General features: G+C 39.1%; 1 protein-coding gene across 1 annotated transcript in view; it reads right to left on the minus strand.

The window, feature by feature from the left end:
* DOCK8 (dedicator of cytokinesis 8) overlaps window positions 1–21,656 on the minus strand; it is a 64,132-nt gene that overhangs the window by 20,118 nt on the left and 22,358 nt on the right. The window contains exons 14-29 of the mRNA XM_054283466.1: window positions 21,285–21,355; window positions 20,462–20,600; window positions 18,852–18,953; window positions 18,030–18,125; window positions 16,713–16,947; window positions 15,610–15,774; window positions 13,699–13,874; window positions 11,866–11,961; window positions 10,831–10,926; window positions 9,890–10,039; window positions 7,456–7,569; window positions 6,364–6,519; window positions 3,588–3,727; window positions 2,833–3,002; window positions 1,344–1,489; window positions 447–629 (exon numbers count right to left, since the gene is read on the minus strand). Of these exons, the coding sequence (XP_054139441.1) occupies window positions 447–629; window positions 1,344–1,489; window positions 2,833–3,002; window positions 3,588–3,727; window positions 6,364–6,519; window positions 7,456–7,569; window positions 9,890–10,039; window positions 10,831–10,926; window positions 11,866–11,961; window positions 13,699–13,874; window positions 15,610–15,774; window positions 16,713–16,947; window positions 18,030–18,125; window positions 18,852–18,953; window positions 20,462–20,600; window positions 21,285–21,355 (2,235 nt within the window). The remainder of the gene's footprint in view (window positions 1–446; window positions 630–1,343; window positions 1,490–2,832; window positions 3,003–3,587; window positions 3,728–6,363; window positions 6,520–7,455; window positions 7,570–9,889; window positions 10,040–10,830; window positions 10,927–11,865; window positions 11,962–13,698; window positions 13,875–15,609; window positions 15,775–16,712; window positions 16,948–18,029; window positions 18,126–18,851; window positions 18,954–20,461; window positions 20,601–21,284; window positions 21,356–21,656) is intronic.

Consider the following 21,656-nt stretch of genomic DNA (forward strand, 5'->3'; position numbering starts at 1 on the left):
CTGCTAATAGAAACGAAGATGTAGTTCTGTGCTACAGAGAAAGAAATTAAAGTTCAGAGAGAAGGTTATTTGGTCCATTTCAGACAGACCCTCTCAGAGAGAAGAGTGCTGACATCAAGTCCTGCTCATAACTAAAGGGTCATCCTTAGTGTCCTGTCTAGTACTTACAGGAGCTGTCGGTATAAGTCCCACCAAAAATAGCCCTCAAATACCCAGATAAAAGAAAATAATTAAACTACTTAGGATACCTTCATAGGACTTCCTCAAAAGTTTCAGCAGCATTTTGCTTGAAGGCTATTGTCAGTTATTTGTCTGAAGTAATCTGTCCATGTTAGATAAGTGCTAATTTAACTATTGTCAATAACAGATTTCCCCCAGACAGCTGGAATTTAAAGAAAAAAATTGATCCAAACCAGGACAACAAAACTATGCCTTGTTTCACTTACCTTATACTCAAAGCATGAAACACAAATGAAGAGGAGGTCTAAAATCTTGTTAAGCTGCATGGATGGAAGGTCTGCAATCCATTTCTGTATTAGGTTCTGATCAGCATTTTTCATAATCCAGAGGAAACAGATCAAAAGGTTGCGAGTAGTATCAGGACCTAATGTGGCAGTCTGTCTGTAGGGCTATGAACACATAAAGTAAATGTCAATTGAAAGAAGAAAAAGTAGAGGAAGGTCATTTGGCCAAAGTAATCTTATTTAAATTTCATTGGAATCGAATCTCAGGATTGGACTTCAGTAAATTTGACCTCTTCCAGGTGATAGTTATCGTAATTTTGACTGTATGTGTAATTAGTGAAAGGCCCAGTTGAATACAAGTGAAAGACTGAGAGAAGCTCCAGTTTGCTACATGCTTGTATAATAATTTCCATATAAAAATGTAGGAAAAAGATTCTGTAATCATTTGCTTCCACCCTGCCATGCAGTTGTGTCAGCCAAATTGCATAGTAGATTAAACAAACCAAAACATATAAGGAAAGACCATACATAGAGAAAAAGAAACATCTGAATCCTAGATCCATGGATTCAGGTAAGACTGGAACTGTGGGGCTGCCACAGTGGCATTTGCTGATCTGGAAATGAGTCTAGATTTGGTTTGGAAATGGAAATAGGCATGTGGGAGAAAAAAGTGAACAACGTATGGTAAAATAGCAATTAACTAACTAGAAGAGAATAGGAGATGACAGAAGGACTATGAGAGCTCCGTCAGGGCTGGACAAAACAGAAATGCAGTTTCTCTTGTCTGTAGCTGTTAGTGGCAAAAAAGGATAAAAGGAGGAAAGAAGGAAGATGAAAACAGATAGAAGAAAGGAGAGATTGGCAGAGCGGTGAACATACCAGTGACACCAGAGGTATTCCAGAGTTCCTGATGTTGAACTGACTCCCTGCAATGGCAAGGGCCACGTTTTGATTGATTGCACCTGAAGCCTCTTGTTCTTCTTCTGGGTTTCCTGTGCGACCCTTTCCACTGCGGATATCTGAAACTAAATTTAAAATATTCCATTGGAACTTCAGGGGTAATCCAGTTGCTTCTGCTCACGTGTCACAGTTTTCCTTTGGTCTGTGACTGAGCAAAAAAGTTGGCACTTCCATCCCTGAGACTGTTTGGCTGTACCAAGCAGTGAAAGAGGCACAGCATTAGCAAGAGGAATCACAGGCATCTGAGCCATCTGAAAAGTCTGCCAAATTATTCAAACACATAAAATACATAAAAGGTGGTAGCAAGCATGAGATTATCTCTGAAGTTCAAAGACAAGCCAGTACTTTGTAAGACTTGGAACCATCCAGTTCTAGTTAATTTCAGTCAAGAGGATACGCACAGAACTAGACATGGATTTGGTAATATTCAACAAAGAATGTAAATCTCTTAAGAGCTGACAGATCTAGTATTGCCTTCTGGCTTAAAGACAAGTTTTATTTCAGGCACCTAACTGCTTCTATTCCCTGCTAGTTCTTGACATCACTTTTAGCAAATGAAGTTATTTACACTAAAGTTTTGTAAAAATCTTGTCTGATTCTGAGCATCCATTTTGTGTTTTGAAAGTTCTGTTTTTCAGAGAAGCTGAGTGATCAGCTGGACCACACGTGTTCAGAATGTGATCACAGCCTCTTGTAACAGATTCTCAAAGGAAGACACTCTAAAACCTAGGCAAACTGGTACATCTGGGCTTCTTCATAATAACTTTTTTCATCTATGGTATACGGATAATACTTAGATGAAAAGAATGGTGTGAGATCTAATTAGCCAATTTATTTATGTATTTATTTATATTTCTGTATTATATGTATGAACACCTTTCACCTTACCCAATTGAAAGCGGCAAATAACACTTTCATAACAGTAAGTTTTTTGTTAAGACATTTAAATGTGAAATATTGTCAGAATCAGTGACAAAAATACACTCTTCAAAGTATAAACCTTTAATTAATTAATTTTTGGTATAATGTTAATAGCAGCAAAAAAGCAATAGAAAAAGAGAATACGATCTAATTTCTATAATCGTGGTGTCACGTGATGTCAGTATCACTATCAATATTTTCACTACTGTTATGTGTATGTAGAGCTATATATTTCTTGCAGAACTTGCAAGCTTTATTTGGCAGGTCAGAAAACTGCAACTAAGAGATATGCAGGAGCACTTACAGATGTATCTCTGGTCTATCACTTTCTCATGAAGTGAGGACACTGAAGTTTTTCCTGTCTGTAAAAATCCAGTTTACTTCTATGTAAAGAAATATTCTTACTAGATGAATCTCTTATGTTTGATAAATTATTTAGACAAGTGTCTCTTAGGAGTTGAAAAATTCAAAGGCAAAAAGGTCTTACTTGTAAAATCATGGAGTTGCGGCAGAGAATCCAAAATGATACCAACCAAAGGGAGGTAAAGAGCTGCAATTTTAATCTTCACCTCCTTTTTGGAGCAACGTGGGTCTAGGTCATGGGAACTCAGCAGGCTAAGGATAGCACTGACAGCTTTTCTTTGCACCTTGCTAATCCTGTTAACACAGAAATCATCCATGAGTTCCATTCATGGATCATGCACGAATCACTTATAAATCAAAGATTTAATAAATAGAAAGGAGGTGAAAGAAACAAATAATAAACACCAGTATGCACTTGATAATCTCTTTCATTCTGAGCAGAGATTCCTGTTCCCTGCAAATGATAGGTATCTTAAATCTCCAAGATACTTTACCAGAATCAAAGGGCATACATGTCTTTCAAATTTCTCATAAAAATTCATTGTGGTAAAGAGAGATGCTTGAGGAAAAGTATCAAACTCTGGCCAAATTTTAGCTAAACGCTAAAGTTCAGACAAAGACAGAGGTGTTTTAGAGGGAAGAGCAACTGAAATTTTGTCTTCTCAATTTCTGTATTCAACCAATACTACCACCACAAATAGTATATTTTTATTAATTGAGAGGAACATACTGCATATAAAACCATGACTGGGTCATTCTATGTTGCAGAGTGACTCACTGAAAAGCATGGGGGAACCAGGACTGTCCTGGAGTCAAACTATGCCCTTGCCAAGAGTAACAGCGTGACCTGTTCTGAAATCTGCAAATCAGGATACACACCCCTCGCTGTCAGCATCCAGTGCTGCTGCCAATTCAGTGAAAAGTAAGCCGGTCAGGAAGTGCTGCTGACGGTACTCAGCTGAGAGGTCAAACATACCAGTGATTTTCTGGTCCTGGAAACTAGAGCAGGAGCTGGAGTTCTGTGGAAATATATTAGAAGTATTAAAGAATGATCACTGAAACGAATGTTTCTTAAAGAGATTACAGTCACAGTCAATGTAACAAACAGAAAATCTCTACCAGAGGAAAACCACAGACTTTGAAGGTAGGCCGGATATTTTGGAGGAAGACATCTGTGTGTGAAATTAAAAGCTTGCTAGTATGCAATCTCATCCTTTCCGTTCTGTGCAAGCAACACATTTTACACCTTTTGAGATATAAAATTCCTACCCTGTATTCATTAGTTTGGACAGGACACAAAGTCAGAATTTTCTCCATTCTTGTTCTTATTGGGCAGCCATTAGCTATCACAGAGAAAGTGCCTCTACATTAAGAGGGACTTAGGTGTCAGAAGCTGTTCACTGTGTGTTCTTCAGCATCCATGATGTCTAGTATGAAAGTAAGGTCAAGAAAGACATGTGAACCATGCTTCCTTTTGCCCTGGAACTCCTTGGCTGAGTTTGCTGGCAGCTGGCATAATTTACTCCAGCCTTCAAACTGCTCTGACTTATGGCTGTGACTGATATACAGCCAGACCAGGAATGGAAAGTTGCTGCTATATATGTGCTGTGAACTTAGCTTCTCCAATCATAGGTGTGTGCCACAGGTCACCTGGAATGTTCTTGTCCCTTGCTCAGGTGAGCATAAGTCTTCAACTCTACTCCCACTGCAGCTACTGGGTTTTATGAGTTCAAATTTTGTTTTTAATCTATACTCTTCAGTATTCCTTCCAATATTTCTGTCAGTGACCTGGGAATAGCCACAGAGCCCAAACACATGAAGTATCAGTATACCACACTGTGGTATCTTCCAGTATATTGGGTCAAATGAACCCCATGTCTCTTAGCAGCCCCATATTTTGGATCCATATGCTTAGGCCCACTCCCATTCAACCCCAAACAAACAGGAATTGGTTGTACTATGTTTGTATGAAATAATGACAAAGTGTAGAGCACCCAGTTAAGTGAGTTTGGCATCTCTAAAAAATTTCAAAAGATTTATTCACAAGACCATATTTCTACTGCAAGTCTAACTCAAGTGGGCAGCACTCCTGTAGACAGATCAAAATTACTGCAAGGGTGGTCAGCTAATGCATTAAATCGTGCAAGGGCCACAAAAGCCTTATTGATTTGTGCAGGTTGCACACTGTAGGTTACTCCTAAAGGAGAAAAGAGCTGATGATGTTGCTTGAAGGAAAGATCAATTGAACTTATGTTGGCCAAGCTCTGACTTGCTAGACTAGTTACAAGAACCATGCTGATATTTTTTTATCCCAATAAGCAGAAGAGCCATATTTCTAGCTCTTTGGCATCCAGGATTAGTATTAACCAAATGCACTGTGATGCTTTGCTTTTAGTACCAGGAAAAACTTCAGGAAAATATTATTTACTATTACAAGCCTATGACAACAGATTATTAAAGTATGAGATGTAGCACATCTTAGCATCCAACCAATTCTTTGGCAATGACACTCAAAGAAGAAACCATGAATTTGAACTGCTGTTCATTACTCAGACTGTTTTTGTACCTCCCATTATTTTAGCTTCAACTGTCTCCAAGCATTGTGGCAATTATGGAGCATTGCACTGAAATGCTTCAACCCAGTCCTGACCTCTGCAAGATCCCTGAGGTAGAAAACAGACATGTGAGCAGTCTTTATAGGGGTTTTGCCCCATTGTAGAAAACCATTTCCATAGAATGCAGAGGAGAGCACAAGACTGGCAAAATAGTGTGTCCTGTGCTAATCAACAATTTCTTTTTCTGAAGTGTTTGTGAAGTCTGTGGTCAGGAAGATCATGGGAGGTCTTGACATTAAAGAAGGCCAGAGCTGTGTCAGTATCAGACCAAGACTGGAAAAATTCCTGGAGAAATGAGATATGATGCAGATTGCTTGGTCTACTCAGGACACCTAAGTGTTTCCACACAGAAAATCTTAAAGTTCAAATAAAAAGGAGAACACTGTTCAAAAAACCACAGGGAATCATGGACAAAGATAGCATGATCTGTGCTACTGTGGGGGAGAAACCCAGAAGAAAGAATACCAGAAAAAGAAAGCATGATAATCCTATTTTAAGCAGCATGAAGGCTCAACAAAAATTCACTATTCCAGGATATTGAAAATTGCAGTGTGTTAGTCACAAACTTAGAGAGTGGTACGATCTATTTTCACCTGGGAAGTAAGAAGTTCCAGTAGAAGGCAAACACACGGAAAGAATGCACTGCTTCATGGCATAACTCTTCAAAACAGATATTGAAATACATATTTGTGGTTGTGTGGATGGCATAAGGGTGTGCCTGTAACCTGGCCTTCAGAGCTGTGCTCCTTTTAGACCTTATGTGTCTACCCCAACAGTCATTTTCTGTGAACGTGCATGTGCATGTTTCCAGGGAAGCATGTGTCTGTGTCACATTCAGCTTTAACTCCTGAAGATGCAGTTTTGCAGTAGCACGCCTGTAGCCTTTTTTCTTCTGTCCCTTTTTCTCAAGTGAGAAATTTTTCTCCCTGATCCAACAGTGTCTCATTCTAACATAAGTATTTGAGTACAGAACAACGTGAGTATTTTTCTACATGTGCTTCATGTGATATTCATGCAATATCTATCTAATGGACAAACACCTGGGAGGACAAGGAGGGAGAGGGAGATGCTGGAGCAGATGCAGATGTCATGAAGAAGAGGTTCAGATTGAGGTAATGCTCATGGCTGCAGAGAATTCTCAGGAACTCAAGTCTCATGGAAATCAGGGTGGAGAGTGAATTCAGCTTGTTTGAAAGCTAGGAAAAACAAACAAAAAAGTATCAAGTGATGGGCTAGTATTATTTGAATTACCATGTAGTGAAATATCCTGCTTCCTGAAAAGACATAGACATCTAGCCCTGTGTGCATTAAAATGCTCACTGTACCTAGTTTCCATACATTAGCTGCTCTTTGTTTGACAATGATGGTGTCTCTCTCCCTGCTCCCCGGATGATTTATCATCTTCCCAAGAGATAACAAATTGTTTCTTTCTTCTTCTCTCCCCAAACAAAAATATACATTATTTTTGTCTTTTGCACAAGGCAAAAAGAAAAACAAACTCAGCTTTTCTGAGTCTGTGGCAAACTCATAAAACGTCCTGCTAAGCAACACAGGACACCGGTGGTCTCATCATTTCCCTTCTTATCAAAAATGACATCAGTGAAGGAATTTATGGAGATACCTGATGGACCTGCACAAATACAGGTCATAAAACAGAAGGAAAATGCTCCCTGTCAAATACTACAGATAATTCCATAACAAAATCCTGCATCACCATTTATTTTTAATTTTCAGAGACTTGTGAAGCAAGAAGACAGATGTATTATTTTGAGTTACTCCTTGAAAGCTAAATACTGTCCTCACAGCACTCAGCAGGAGGAGTCAGAAAGTTGATCTGTATTATCTGCAGACCCTATTGCTAAGGGCGGTAAAAAAATAAGGGAAGAAAAATGATTCTATGTATGTTTTGCAGCAGTGCAAAGTATAATATTTCCAAAAGAGTCTTTACCTCCGCTCAATTTTTTTCTCACAGATCACAAATCAAAAGAGGTTTTAAAATCATTGCATATGCAATAGGAAATAGGAAATTTACCTGGACCTTTAACACAACTCAAAGGATCTTGATGGATAAACTAATCAAACAGAACAAAACACATAAGCCAAATGCAATCCCAATCATGCACGGTGCCTACCTGATTACAGTAATGTTTGATGAGATTAAACACAAATCCTCGATCCATTAAAGAAAGAAGATCATACAAGAAAAATGCCAGGCTGATATTAATTTTTTCTGCTTGTTCACTTTCCTTAAAAAAAGAAAACACTCCAGTTATGATGTATAAAACTTACATAAAGGTGAAAGACTTTTTAGAATCATGAAAAATAGTGCAGGGGTCACCTCCCAGAACCATCCTGGGGAAAATATAGGACAAGATTGTTTCAGTTCTCCAGTTCACATGATCTTGTTAAAATTGCACAGAATCACTTCTGTAAATTATTTCAACTGTTTCACAGTGAAATGTCCCCTTGTGACATTTTGCACCCCATTGGGCTGACAACAATGAATTTCAGAACTGTTCTGAATTGCCTATTGGCTGCAGTATTGCACATGACTTTTTTTCCTATTGAACATAATAGAACGCTGGTTTAGGAACTTAAACCATATAAAATATTAAGAAAAACCTGGACTGGCTTTGCTGATGGAATGCTAAGTATTTTGTTTAGAAATTTTAAGTGTAAGACTGATAGTAACAAAATAGTGGTAAGATAAATCTGTGGAGTTCACCACCCAGCAGCTAAGCTCTTGTATGCTTGGAATTGGCCGGATTACCAGAGATACACAGCCTCAAGTAAGAATCACAAAGAATTTCATGTACCCTCTAAAATGAGGCTACAGATACTTCAAACATACCAATTTAAATCATAAACTCTCAGTAGCCTATGTAGTTCACCAAGAGGAATTAGTGAAGATGCCTGAGGGATCTGCACATATTTAATGCTCAAAAATGACAAAGTAGATGACTGAGAAAAATATTGCCTGTACTGGCACCCCTGGCTAGTGAGAACAGGTGTGCAGCACCTCAGGGTGGCTACAATTCACTTTTTCATTTTTCAAGCTTTTTGTTGCTGTTCAGGAATATATATTTTCCCTGCAATCTGGAATTTGCACATGAAAAGATTTTTCTATGGTGAAGAAAAACCTGGTTTTCTATTACCTTTAGGGCAGGCAAGCATATGCCAGACATACCGCTGTAAAAATCCAGGGCAATCTGACATGCTCAACCACGTATTGAAACATCAATTATCACTTCTTGGATTTAAAAATCAGACACATATTGCCTACTACTCTGTACATCTAACCAATGGCCCTAATTCCAAAAACACAACACTGGAATTTTCACACATGATCAGGTTCTATACGCTCATTCTATCAAAATGAGAATTAAATTAACAGTCCACAAAAAACTGTGTATTTCTTGTGAGGAAGCCATAAATACTAATTTCTTTGCAAAGCCTATAATTCTGTTAAAGCATTTTTATTGTAACAAATTTTTATTTCCCAATGTATATAAAAAAAAAGTCACTGATTGCTTAGGTAAACATTTCTGTGGAAATTATTTCTCTGTATGTGGCTACCAGAGAAGCACATCAGTGGATTGAGCTTCAAGAACAGCCTTTTGGTGAACAGTGACAATCGCTTCTGTGATTCTCTTCTCAAATTTTTCTGGTCTTGCCCTTTCCCAGTTTCTGATCCTCAGAGCACTTTGAAGAAGTGGATTATGAAACTGAGCTTGTTGAAAAGTGACCTGGCAGGCCAGCTCTCCCAGCTGCTCTGCCCTGCCCTGCTGGGCTAGCTGCATTTGGCAGCTCTGGGGCATGAAAACAAGTTGGTTACAACAACTGAACAAACAACAGTGCCTATCTGTGGCTCTAGCTTTTTCTACTGACCAGTCCAAAGAGGTATAAAGGATACAGGCCTACAGTAGCAATGCTAAAATATAAATTACAGGTTGTGATCCTTTCAACTTTATAATCTGTTTTATCAGTGCAATTTGTTAAAAGTAGAAAGAATTTTATGGGACTTAAGTCTTATTTCTGATCATCAATTTTCAAGTGCCCAGTGTCTCCTTAAAGAGGTCAAGGGTTAGATCACTTTTGGTTGGCCTTTGCAACATTCACAAGGAGCACTGCCTTCCTATGGCATATTCTACAGCTACAGAGAACTCAAATGAGGAATTAAACACAATTCATTAGGATAGAGGGTAACTGCAAAGGGGGGTAAAGGAAGAGCCTACTGGGCCTGCAGTCTGATGTGCTGGCTAACACATAAAGAATTACCACAACTGAAAATGGATGACCAGCCTTTTCCATCAACAGGAAAGGGAATTATCTTCTTGCACACTGCAGCCACACTGAGAAGCAGGCTGAGGAACTGAGTTGAACAAAAACAGTCTGCTAAGAGAGCACAAGGCTGTCTTTTACAGTGCCACAACTCTCGCTTAAGGTGCATGTGAGAATATTGGCCTAATTCTAGCAACACTGCTGATTTTGAAATGAGATTAAATGTAGCTCAGTGTAACACAAGATGAGCAGCAAGGATCCATAGTGCTTATTTCATCCACTTACCTTGGGTGGTTTGACTACAAGTGCAGCAATCTCTGAAGTAATCACACTAACAATAGTGGTAATATCATCTTTGAAACGATCAGAGAACCGGCTTCTTCGTGAATTATCTTGCTTCTCTGTGTTGTGAACATACTGAGCCATACTCTTTATCTGCAAAGCAGAAAAAAGAACACTAAAAAAATGCCCAGACTGTAGGTAAAATACTGCTTTAAGTTTGTCAGTAAAAGTAAGATTTCCTAATTTCTTTTCCCTGAATTTAATCACTCGTTTTCTCAGAGCTGCTGTGATAGAGCCTACATGGCAATGACAATAGAGAGTTTAAGACTCAAATACAGACAGACATAGATTTCTGTTCATATTCATATAGATGACTACTCTCAGTACCTGAAATCAGAAACACCCTCCCCCAACCCCTTGCATATGGACTTCTGAAATGCTGCTGCTTGCCACTTAGCCCTTTACAATGACACTTGTGGAATTCTTATTTCTTGACCTAATGTTGCATTACTTACATGCTGATAGTGGAAATCACTATATTTTTTCCCCTGACATGCATCACCGCAGGGCTCTGGAGAACTGTGAGTTTGTGGAGCTTTATCACTGCTCCCATGATGTAAACAAAATGGAAAAGATAGGAACAGATATTTACCAAAAAGGAAGGATTTGGTTGATGAGTGTGTCTCAGTCTTTTGCAAGCTGTGTAGCTTACAAACTATTGCTCATGCAGTTCATGCAGAACTTTGCCATCACTGCCATAGTGAGGAAGGAGGGCGAATACGAAGAACTCTTTATTTTGTACTCTCTGTACTTTCATTATTTGAGACCTCTCCTTTATACAGAGCAGAATAACTGAAGAGGTCACCCCCCAGCTGAATCTGCGCCTGGAACATCTACTACATGTCACCATTAACCAACTGTAAAATACCACTGTCAACTCTTACCAGGAGCTCAAAGAAGAACCAGGCATACTTGAAGACTGATTCTCTCACCATGCCCGTGCTGACCACCATCTGCAATGCCAGTTCCTCGTGGAAATGCTACATAATAAAGACAGACTGTTGGAAAATGGCTTTTAATCAACTCATCCTTCATTTACAACATCTTCCCTGTGGGAAACTTTTCCATACTGGAGGGTGAGCAGCCAGATGGGGATGTATGAGCATCCTTGCAAGATCAGAAGGCAGATTTCACCAAAATGAATGCTGTTGGCAAACAGACTTTGGGACCCATTTTTGTGTGGATCCAGAACTGTACATAACTGAAGAGGGAAATGCCTTTGGACCATTCTCAGGTCATTGTCCATGTGCACAATGGGGAGAACTCATGTTTCCCATTCCCTGCTAAGCATTTTTGTTTAGCACATCCATGTTTTTCTGAGAGAAGGTAAAAGTAAGATTGACTTTGTGGTGGAAGAGAAAGACAGAGCAATAAGCACAGCAGACTTGGTACAGACATTTGTAGTTGGAGACAATACGTTTTACAGTGAAATCTGAACACAAGACACACAATTATCTAAACTTTTAGGAAATTCTAATCTGGACTACAAAAAGCTTGGTTCTAAAAGCTACAAAAAGGAACAAAGAAAATAGTTCTTTACAGAAGAAAGAAGAGGCAAATATTTCTGAATGGAGTTTACTGTAGCATGTAAAGACATGTATCCAAAGGTAAACAGCAGTGGAAAACGACAGAGGCTCTAAGACCTTGAGAAAGAGAGCAAAGGGAGGATTTAGACAGGCTGATACTTGTCTAAATCTGTCCTGGATAAAGAATCTAAAGACTCTGGAACAGAAGCAAAAAAGTTTGAGTAATGTTTACCCACAGATTCAATATCTCATCATTAATTCCTTGTTTGATAAAACTGGTTGATATTTTGCTCTGTTGCTTCCCTCTCCACATTTAGAAGGGCCAATTGCCAGCACTACCTCAGGATGCTCGAGGTTCTGCAAGCAGTTCCCTCATGCACAGCCATACCCTACCTTTTTATTGGATGGTCTTGTGCTTGCACAAAGGCCTGACATGTCACTTGTTCCTTCAACATAGTAAGACATCCGACTGGAGCTGTGATCCATAGGCTGGGGGACACAGATGGAAGAAATACATAATAGTAAATCCATGACTAACTTAATCTAATTAACAGAGAAGAAATCAACTGCAGTTGGGGGTTTCTTTGGGTTTTTTTTAAGGTATGCACATACATTCATTTAAACAGTTCTTCTTTATCCTTCTTCCCATCCCCCTTCCCACTCAAGGCTGAAAACCACCTGACAGCAGCAGCAGGGTGCAAATGCACTGCCATCGCGTGCCCAATGGCAGCACTGCAGCTCTACTTAGGAGGATATGATTCACCCTTTAAAGGTGTGAGTTTATCCCCAGCTCTACATCGAAGATCATTAGCCCCTTGAAGTTCTTCCTTCCATTAAAAGTTATGACAATTTAAGATGCAGTGAAACAGCAGTAACCAATTATAAATTTCTACATTTATCAATGTGATGAAGCTGTAATATCAAACATTTAAATTTTGTATTAATTTGGAAAAATGCCTAGAGGTCTGATTTGCTCCCCCCCCCCCCCCTCCCCCGACACAGTACATTAGAGTAAAAGTCATAAAATTCAAATCTGCATGATGAAAAGCTGGTATGGATGGATATATATGCACATATGAACAAATCAAATAAATTGTCAAAGCCTGTGTATCTTACCAGTTCTGATTTAATTAGCTGAAGACCAGTACCTATTCATTTTAGATGGAGAGGCACATGCTCATTCAACAGAAAAAAGACTTAAAAATATTTCTGAAAATAACCTACTTGAGAACCAGTATTTTACATATATAACGCTCAGAGAAAAATTAGGGGGGATACAGTTCAGACCTCATCAGATGTATTGCTGTAGAGCTCTGCCAGGGCTGCAACTAGCAACAGGCTCCTTGCACAGCAGAAAAAAATCCTGCTTTTGCCAGAGGCATAGTTTCCCAGCTCCAGCTGAGTGGTAAACTCAAGGTTTTGGTTTCCCCAGACAGCTGCACACAACCATCCTCATAAAGTTCTGAGATGAGCTGGGATGCTGTAGGTGAGCAAGCCCCCAGTGCCAAAATCCTTCCTCTTGGATGTTCTCGACTGTTCTGTCCTGCAAGCCATTGGTGGTATATGTAGCAGTGGATGAGAATGCAAAGGAAGGTTGTATTTCACTCTGTGGTTGCATGAAGTATTTGGAAAGACCCAGGTGGAAATTATGCACATGGCATCTGCACTGATGCTGATATAAAGCTAAGGGGCTGCTGTCATATAATTGACTACTTACGTTTTGGTGGTTGTTTTTTTTTGTTTTGGTTTGGGGTTTTTTTGTTTGTTTGTTTGGTTTTGGTTTTTTTTGTTGTTGTTGTTTTTTGTTTTTGTTTTTGGTTTTTTTTTTATAGGAAACTATATGACACCAAACAAAACGAGGAACAAAGGTCTGTGGCTGCACTGACTCTGTGACTGGGACCAGACCAGGTCACTAGCTGTGAAGAGAACTTGAATATCTAGAAAAACAAGAGAGTGAGGCAAGCCAAAAAAAGCAAATGCCTCTGTGAGGTGCCTAAGCCACAAACAAGAGACAGAGTTCTCACCTCTTGCTCTCCACTGGAAAGAGACCTCAGAATTTAGCAATGGGATTTACCATGTACTTATGCCAAACCAGATAAACAGAAAATGCTCCTGGTGATAGATACAGTTCATTTACAAGGAGCAAACCCAACCCTCAAAGACAATATCAAGATTATTAGGTTTGGTGCAATACCATTCTTCAGATATTTGACGTTGTTCTCTTACCTTGGATGACATGATGTTTTTGACCTCCTCATCATTGGCAGCTGGTGTAACAGTGATGTCAGGATTGCTGCAGCTTATCACTCGGCTCTGCAGGAGTTTGCTCCCCACAGACACTGCGGAAGTGCGTCCAAAGGTGTAATAACGCGATTCTGTTGAAAGGGCACTGCCGCCTCCACCTGCCACAGTGAGATGCTTGAATTAAGACTAAAGGACATGTACATGAGACAAACATCAGGTTCAAGCTGGTTTTGCTCAGTGGTTGTATAACATCAGCATTTTGAAAAGAATAAAGCTCCTGAAAAACCCACTACAGCTGCTTCATTAGCAATCTACACAGGCATTGAAAGAGAAGTTACAGATATTATCCCAGTCAACAGGGTGATTGCACAAGCAGTACCACAAGATTAATAAGGCTACCTAAGCAGCAGCACTATTACAATAGCTCTTTCTTCCCATCAGCTCTTTTTAATTTGCTGTAGATTAAGACAATATTCACAGGTCTAAACACAAAATACCACCTTCAATACATTATTTAATACCATCTTTGATGTATCCAAGGAAGCAGGGAGCATTGCCATCAGGAATTTCACTAAGCGATATCTAGTTTTCAGTCTCACCACGGACCTTATTTCTCCAGGACAAAAAATAACCAAGTGTATGTGAGCTCACAGATTTTCACATATCCCAACATCACTCTAGATGTGCCCCAAGGGGGATTTAAATTAATATTCAGAAGAGAAAAAGGCCTACATACCTCTAGCTCCTACAGCACAGCTGCTTGTGGTAAATCATTGAACATATACCAATTAATCAAATTAATCCTATAGGCTTTAGGATAATGACTGCAACAGAATACCAGAATGGTTGAGGTTGGAAGGGCCCACTGGAGGCCATCTAGTCCAACCTCTCTGCTCAAGCAGGGTCACTTTGAGTCAGCTGCCTGGGACTACAACCAGGTGGCTTTCTACCATCTCCAAGGTGAGAGGCATGGGCAACCTTGGGGCAACCTGTACCAGTGCTCAGTCACCCTCAGAGGAAGGGTTTTCCCTTTCCTCATGTTCTCTCTCCGTTTCAGTGTGTGCCCATTGCCTCTGATCTTGTCACTGGGTGCCACTGGAAACAGCCAGGCTCTGTCTTTGCACTCTCCTTTCAGCTCTTTGTGTACACTGAAAATCCTCCCTGAGGCTTCTTTTCTTCAGGCTGAAGAGCCCAGCTCCTTCAGCCTTTCTTTGTTGAAGAGACATGCCAGACCCTTGCTATTTTTGCAGCCTTTGGCCCGTCTCTGTCCAACAAGTTCATGTCTCTCTTGTACTGGGAGTTCAGAGACGGACAAAGTACTCCAGGGATGGCCTCACCCCGGTTGAGGAGAGGAGAAAGATCACCTGTTTAAACCTGCTGGTCTTACAATATTTTATCCTTCAATGACAAATAAAATCTACTTAATGCAAAGTAGATATTGCGTGAGCTCGGCCCTATACCACTTGGCAGTAGGTCACTTTGCATGGAAAGTAATTTATTTATGTACAGGTCAGTAAAACATTAGCATCTTAAGGCCATTTTAACTTATGAAAATGAAATCATTCTAGAAAAAGCTTGCGTTTAGGTAATCTCTCTTGCATTCATCTTCATGAAGTTACAACAGTTTGTAGCTATGGAAACCTCTCACCTCAACCCTTCATCTTAAATTAGTAACTGAGGGATGGAGATTATCAGGGGCAAATTCATATTGCTCTTTGCAGTGCTGATATTCCTGACCTACCTCTTAGTGCTTAAATGGTACACAGTCTGGGTCCAAGAAGTTGCGTTTGCCATCTTAAAGATCAATGCCTTGAGTCCTTCTCTCAAAAGTGCCATGCTGAACAGCATATATCAAGAAAAAAAATACTCCTGCAACCCTTGCACCAACAATACCTGGTTTGACCACTTCTCTTTGTGGGTCTGGCAGACGAAATACATAGTACACATAAGATGCCAGGAGACAGTTCCTTCCATGCTGATCCTTGCTCAGCTCTTTGCTGTTGTGGAGACTATTCACTATTGCAACCACAGACTCAAAGGCAAACTGTGAGAAGTTGGCTGTGAAACAAAGGCAAGAATTAAAGTCAGCACTGAAGGGTATAACATCATTAAGTGAGGCCATTATTTGAATCAACAACTAATCTTGCAAGGTTCAATTCAGTCCTTAACAAATTCAGAGTTTTAGACAGCAATTGCTATGCCCAACCAGACCCAAAGTCTACATAGGCCAATAAACACTCTTTAGCAGACCCACTGACTTTCAACCAAATCACTGGTATTCTCTCATTTTGTGCTACATAAAACTGTTAATTACATTTCTAGCAGCTTTCACACATTTCCTATAAACTATCTTCTTGCAGAATACTAAGACTCATTACTCTCCAGCTGACAGACACATCCAAGCTAGCAGGCTTTAGCACAGATATTATAGTGGATGACAGATGCTGATTATCTGAATGAGATAAGAAATTACCCACACCACTGCATGCAAGTATGCCATTTTTCCAGACTTAACATATGTTATGGACAACTGGCATCTCGGTAAAACAAAAATCAGTGTTCACTATTATATTCTCTGGGTTTGTGCTCACTCAACTCCGTCTAAAGATCTTTGGGCAGAGGATATGATGCAGACAGCAGTGTCAGCTGTAGGATAATGATTTTGCTGGTGTTTTACTTGCAAAACAACTTAATTCTAAACAAAGTTGATCAACAACCCACTTTCTGACCTATATTTTCAGACAAGAAAATTACTACAGTTTAATGTACCTTCCAACCAGAGACTGAGTCTCAAATGCAGGGGGAAAGGAGAAAAGGCAGCAACTCCATTAAGCCTGATTAAATTGTGCAGTAAAACTCTGTCTTGAGCAGCACAACTCTTTCTAAAGTGTGCTACCCTAAATACTAAGTCCAAGCCTGAATACTTCAGCAAGCATTCCCCCCCACATATCTAGGTTGCTTGCAAAGCCTCTTAAAGACCATGAACCAGTAAATACCTGTCTGGCCAGCTATGACCATAGGCTGTACAGCCAGCTGGAAAAGTTTATCTAGTACCAAATGCAAAAATAAGACAAGAGGTTCAAGGCGTGAAGAATTCAAACAGATAATGCTGAGTTTCAATTCATGCTCCAATGAAGCCTCTGTAATCTTTTGATCCATCACTCGAAAGGGGAATGTCACTTGGCTTTCCAGAGAATGGCACAAGGTGAAGAACTTCTCCAGATGGTTGTCCTGCAAATACAGTGCGCTCACAGTTAACAAAGTTGATATATTTCAGGCTAGCTCTACCTAAGAAAAGCCTGATCACACCACCTCATGGGATGAAAGGAAAGATTTTTGCCCTTCTGGTTTTCAGTAGTGGCTGTTCTGAGTGATCAACTTGTAAAGCAGCTGCCACAGTGCTTTGTTTGCTCCTATTCACCTGGTTCAAATTCAGACTGTGGTGAGATCAGCTTAAAGGAAGGAAAGTTATTGCCCTCACTACTGATCACTTGATTTAATGAAAAGACTTTTCCTTCTATTTGATAAAACTCTGTCACATCATAGTCCCTCTGCCACTCATACCCGAATTCCAGCTACCTACAAGTTATGTGCCATATGATTATGCCCTTGTATTTAAAAAACATGCTGCAAAGGGGTGGTGGACCTGCTTCAAACACAGGGCCTTCAGCTGTTAGGACCTATTTACCTATTAACTCCAATGGGATAAGGCATAAGAGCCACTGAAAAGCAGCAGAAACAAAACAAAGCTGATCTGTCTCAAACCAGCATCTCAGTAATACGGGCAAAGATCCAATTTCCTGTGGCATTTAAATGATGGGAATCATTGAGGTCGCACCCAGCACTAAACTTCTGTCCCCAGAGCACATGGCATTAAGTGAGCTGCTTAACACATATTGGCAGTGTATGACCTGTCAATGGAGGTGGGGAGGAGCTATGTCTTTGGAGGTGTGGACACACAGTCTGAACCAGCCTTGAAGAACAGAAGCTGCAGAAGCTGGCACTGTGCCTGCCAGCACCTTTCAGTCACAGCCTGAGCAGACTCCTGCTGAGCTGAGAGGACACCAGGCTCCCTATTGCTCCATGTGACTTGCTGCCAGGAGTGCTCATTTGTTCACTCCACCAACAAATTTAATTTCACCAAAGGATTTCATTCACAGAGGATATCAGGTTATTTCCATAGCTCTTAATTTATTTTTTTTTAAACTGTGTGGATTTAAACACCTCAGTTTCATAAACCCGGTAAAATGGTCTGGACATCTGAATTTTCTTTGAAATGAAACTAGAGCTGTGTGTTGCTTCTGATGCATTACCTGGGTGTGAACAGATGACACAGCTTGAACTTCAACAATGAAAACGCCCTTGTGTCCTTCAACCCACTTTATAGGGGGTGTCTGAGATGGAATTTTCTGTGATGGAAAAAAAATGGGAATCATCTTTCTTTTAATGCTCAAACAGAAGGTCTGTTTACATGAGGGTCTATAGGGTATTCCCACTAATCACTTCATTTTAGACATCCAAATTCAGTGCCACACAGACGATGACAGCTAAGTATCTCCTTGTTCTCATGGACATTTGTACAGAAGCTGATGCACTGAACAGGGAAATTTAGACAATTTCAGCTGGATGTCTAGCACGGACCATGTAAATATACATCTTCTGATGGGATATTGTTAAGGCTAAAATTTCCTGGTCAAAGCACTGCCAAAGGCATTCTGTGGCGATGTGGTGCAAACTTCCTACATGCCATGTTTACTGGGAGTAGTTTTCTCCTCCAGTAATACCTGATTCCATTTCTACTCCCCTTCCCACAAATCACAGAAAAAAAAAAAACAAACAAACCAAATTATCCTGTGGAAAGAATCAAATTATTGCCTTGACACTCTTGAAACAAATGTATCCCTGATTAGACAATTCACAAGAATTTTCTTGCATAGCTAACTTCTAAAAAACAGTATAATTATATAAAATATTAACACCAGTGACAATAACAACAACACTTTTCTTGACTTTCCCCTTCTAAAGAACAAAAAGGAGGCACTGCTTACCAGCAGACAGCAATGTTAGTTTGTAAAACAGTTATGCTGTTCTCCTACATTAGGAAAATACTATCTTTTAATAATTTTGTTTGTTACCTCAGGCGAGTGAATTGAATAGTGTAAAGGCAGTTTATCCAATGCAACAGGAAGACTATAATGTCCAGTTTGAAGACGATCATTTAATAGAATTGGCAGCCACTGAAACAAATGAAGAGAAAACACAGCAATATTCCTGATGATATATGATTAGACCCATTTATTTAATTTGTTAGATACAGTCAACAAAACAACAAATGAGATATTGACCTAAACTTCTCTGATCTAACCCATTCAACAGTAATTTCTTTGTATTTTAAATTCAAAGATAGCCGATAGCTACTGTAGAAAAATGTACAAGACTACTTTACAAACCATCTCTTTTGAAGAAGAAAAACTCAAAGCTTCCCATGTGTGACACACATTTTTCTAATAAATCCTATCAGAAGGATTTAGTGGAATCCGTGTTCTGATTTGAAAATTCATGTATCTTGAATACACTGATTGTCAGTATTGAAGCAAATCAACAGCTAAACTTTTGCTGGAATTAAACTGAACATCTTCCTTGTGGTTACCATGCTAGTCTAACTTTTCATACCCCTGCACTGACATTTGGACACATTTAATATTTTATTCAAGTCTGAAACAGGCTGGGCATTTGAATATCACAGGGCAGAAACATTTTGTAATTAGATGAACAGAAACTTGAAAATTAAGTCCTCACCTAGGTCAAATCTTGGTCCTGAGCTAATTTACTTCTTAACAATCTCACTGACATTGGTGGGATTATAACTGCCCACAAAAGAAAGCCCATTTGAAAGGATTTTCAGTACTGTGGTTTGAAAACTCCAAAAGCCAACAACGAAACAAATAAGCAAACAACCAAAAATACACAAACAAAATGGCCTCCCAAACTTCATAGAAAAGTACTTCATGGAAAGTACTTGTCTGGCTCTACATCTCAATTGCTGACCAAAGCTGTAGGATGTTTTCAAATCTGAAAACGTCATCCTCAATTCTTTCCTTTTATATGAAAATTTCTCCAGTAAAAAATACTGTTTGATAAAGAAAAAGGTCAGAGAGACTATGCTACAACATGTATTTCTTAATCTAAGACATTCTAGTCTCAACATGAAGATAAAGAAGGCAAGAGAATTAAATTTTAGCTTTTAGAGTCTTTCTGGTTTTTGAATTTTTATGTGGATAAAAGACAATTTAGAGCAGAAATGAAGTGCCATGTAAAACCTAAATGAAAATATTACATTAGCTATTACCTCATGTGTGGACATGGTAACAGTAATAATTGTAATTATGTATGGTTTAGGTTTTTTATTTTTCAATAAATAGGATCCAACAGAATGAGACTACATGCTATAACGCATTGTTGTTGCAAATATTTAGGGGCATATTTCAGTTGATTCAAGTGAATTTAATAAGTTCAAAGACAGTTAAAACAGTAAAATTATAGGATGAGAATGTAACACATGTCAGGTGGCATATAGTTTCTATGAATTCACCCTAAGATCTTCCACTGGTTTTGATGTATTGCCATAATCAGAAAAGGAATAAATGACCATTCTTGACAAGCAGGGAGCTTGCATGGGAGACACATAGACATGCACATACACGCACCCACACACACCCACTCTTATGTATCACATGGAACTTACAGAATACCCCAGGAGGGTTTCAACAGATGCTCCTTGCTTTGGTTGGCAGCTGATGTGATAGAATGTGAACAGTAGATGGTGTTTCTCTGTGAGTTTTGCTGGCAGCTTAATTTTCACTTCTTCGTAAAAGTCAGGGGATCTGTTAAAAAAAATGCCAAGCACATTGCCAACGTAAGTGTAAGAATGAACAAGAGGCAAATTTGCCAGTTGGCTTTTAGGTGCTATGGTTATAAAACCAGATAAATTCTGAAAACAGAGCTGAATTTAACAAAGTATACATATACACACACACACACATTTTTATGAACTTGAAATATTTTTATGCATTATGAATCTGGAAGTTATATTTGTGAACAATCTACAGCTTTGAATCAGAAGAAAACAGTATCAGCTGGACAGATTCAGCTTCCACCTATCTCTAGGTTCAATCTCTGATTTGGATTTTTGCCTGAGTATTCTGCAAATCCTAAATCCCAAGTTTTCATTTTTGAGCACAAGAACATTCCTTCAGCTCTTTTGGATCTATGAATTCATTGAAGTGGATGATCTTAAAAGTTGTGCTGCTTCTTGTTCCTGCTCCTGAATCATCATAGTAGGAATATTCTCAACTACTAAAAAGCTTCAAACAAGAAAAGTGAAGGTCGCTTTCTACAACAGCCACTTATGCAAATGAATGCAGCAATCCAAATTAGATACCATAAATTGCACAAAACATAAATGTTTAAAATGGCATTCCTTGATGAGCTATGTAGGGTAACTATAACGTAGAGAGATCATGGTTAATACTTCTTAAGTTATTTGAATAGATAGTAACAACACTTACTTATTATGATATGTGACAGCTGTGTATATTTCTTGGACAAATTCTGGACCTGAAGATTTCCCAAAAATTACCTACATTAAGAAGAAGAGAAAATCAGGACTACAGCAGTTATTTGCCATCATCTTGTGTAAATTTTGAGACAGTATCTAAAAATTTGAAATGACTACTCAGTTTTATCTTAGCTTGTTGGCATAAATGTCTTATTACCAAGCACCTTCCCCACATTCCACTCAGGGTAAAACACCAGGAAAATGGAGCAGACTTATTTCTAAGTCACTGACTACCTCACATCACATTCTTTAGTCATGAACTAAAAGCTTAGGAATCATAGGAAAAAAAGTTATGGTAAGCCACTTACACGTTGTCACACTG

Source organism: Melozone crissalis, unplaced genomic scaffold (genome assembly GCF_028551555.1).
Source record: "Melozone crissalis strain CALT ecotype California unplaced genomic scaffold, PUWL_Pcris_2 ptg000005l_1, whole genome shotgun sequence".
NCBI lineage: Eukaryota > Metazoa > Chordata > Aves > Passeriformes > Passerellidae > Melozone > Melozone crissalis.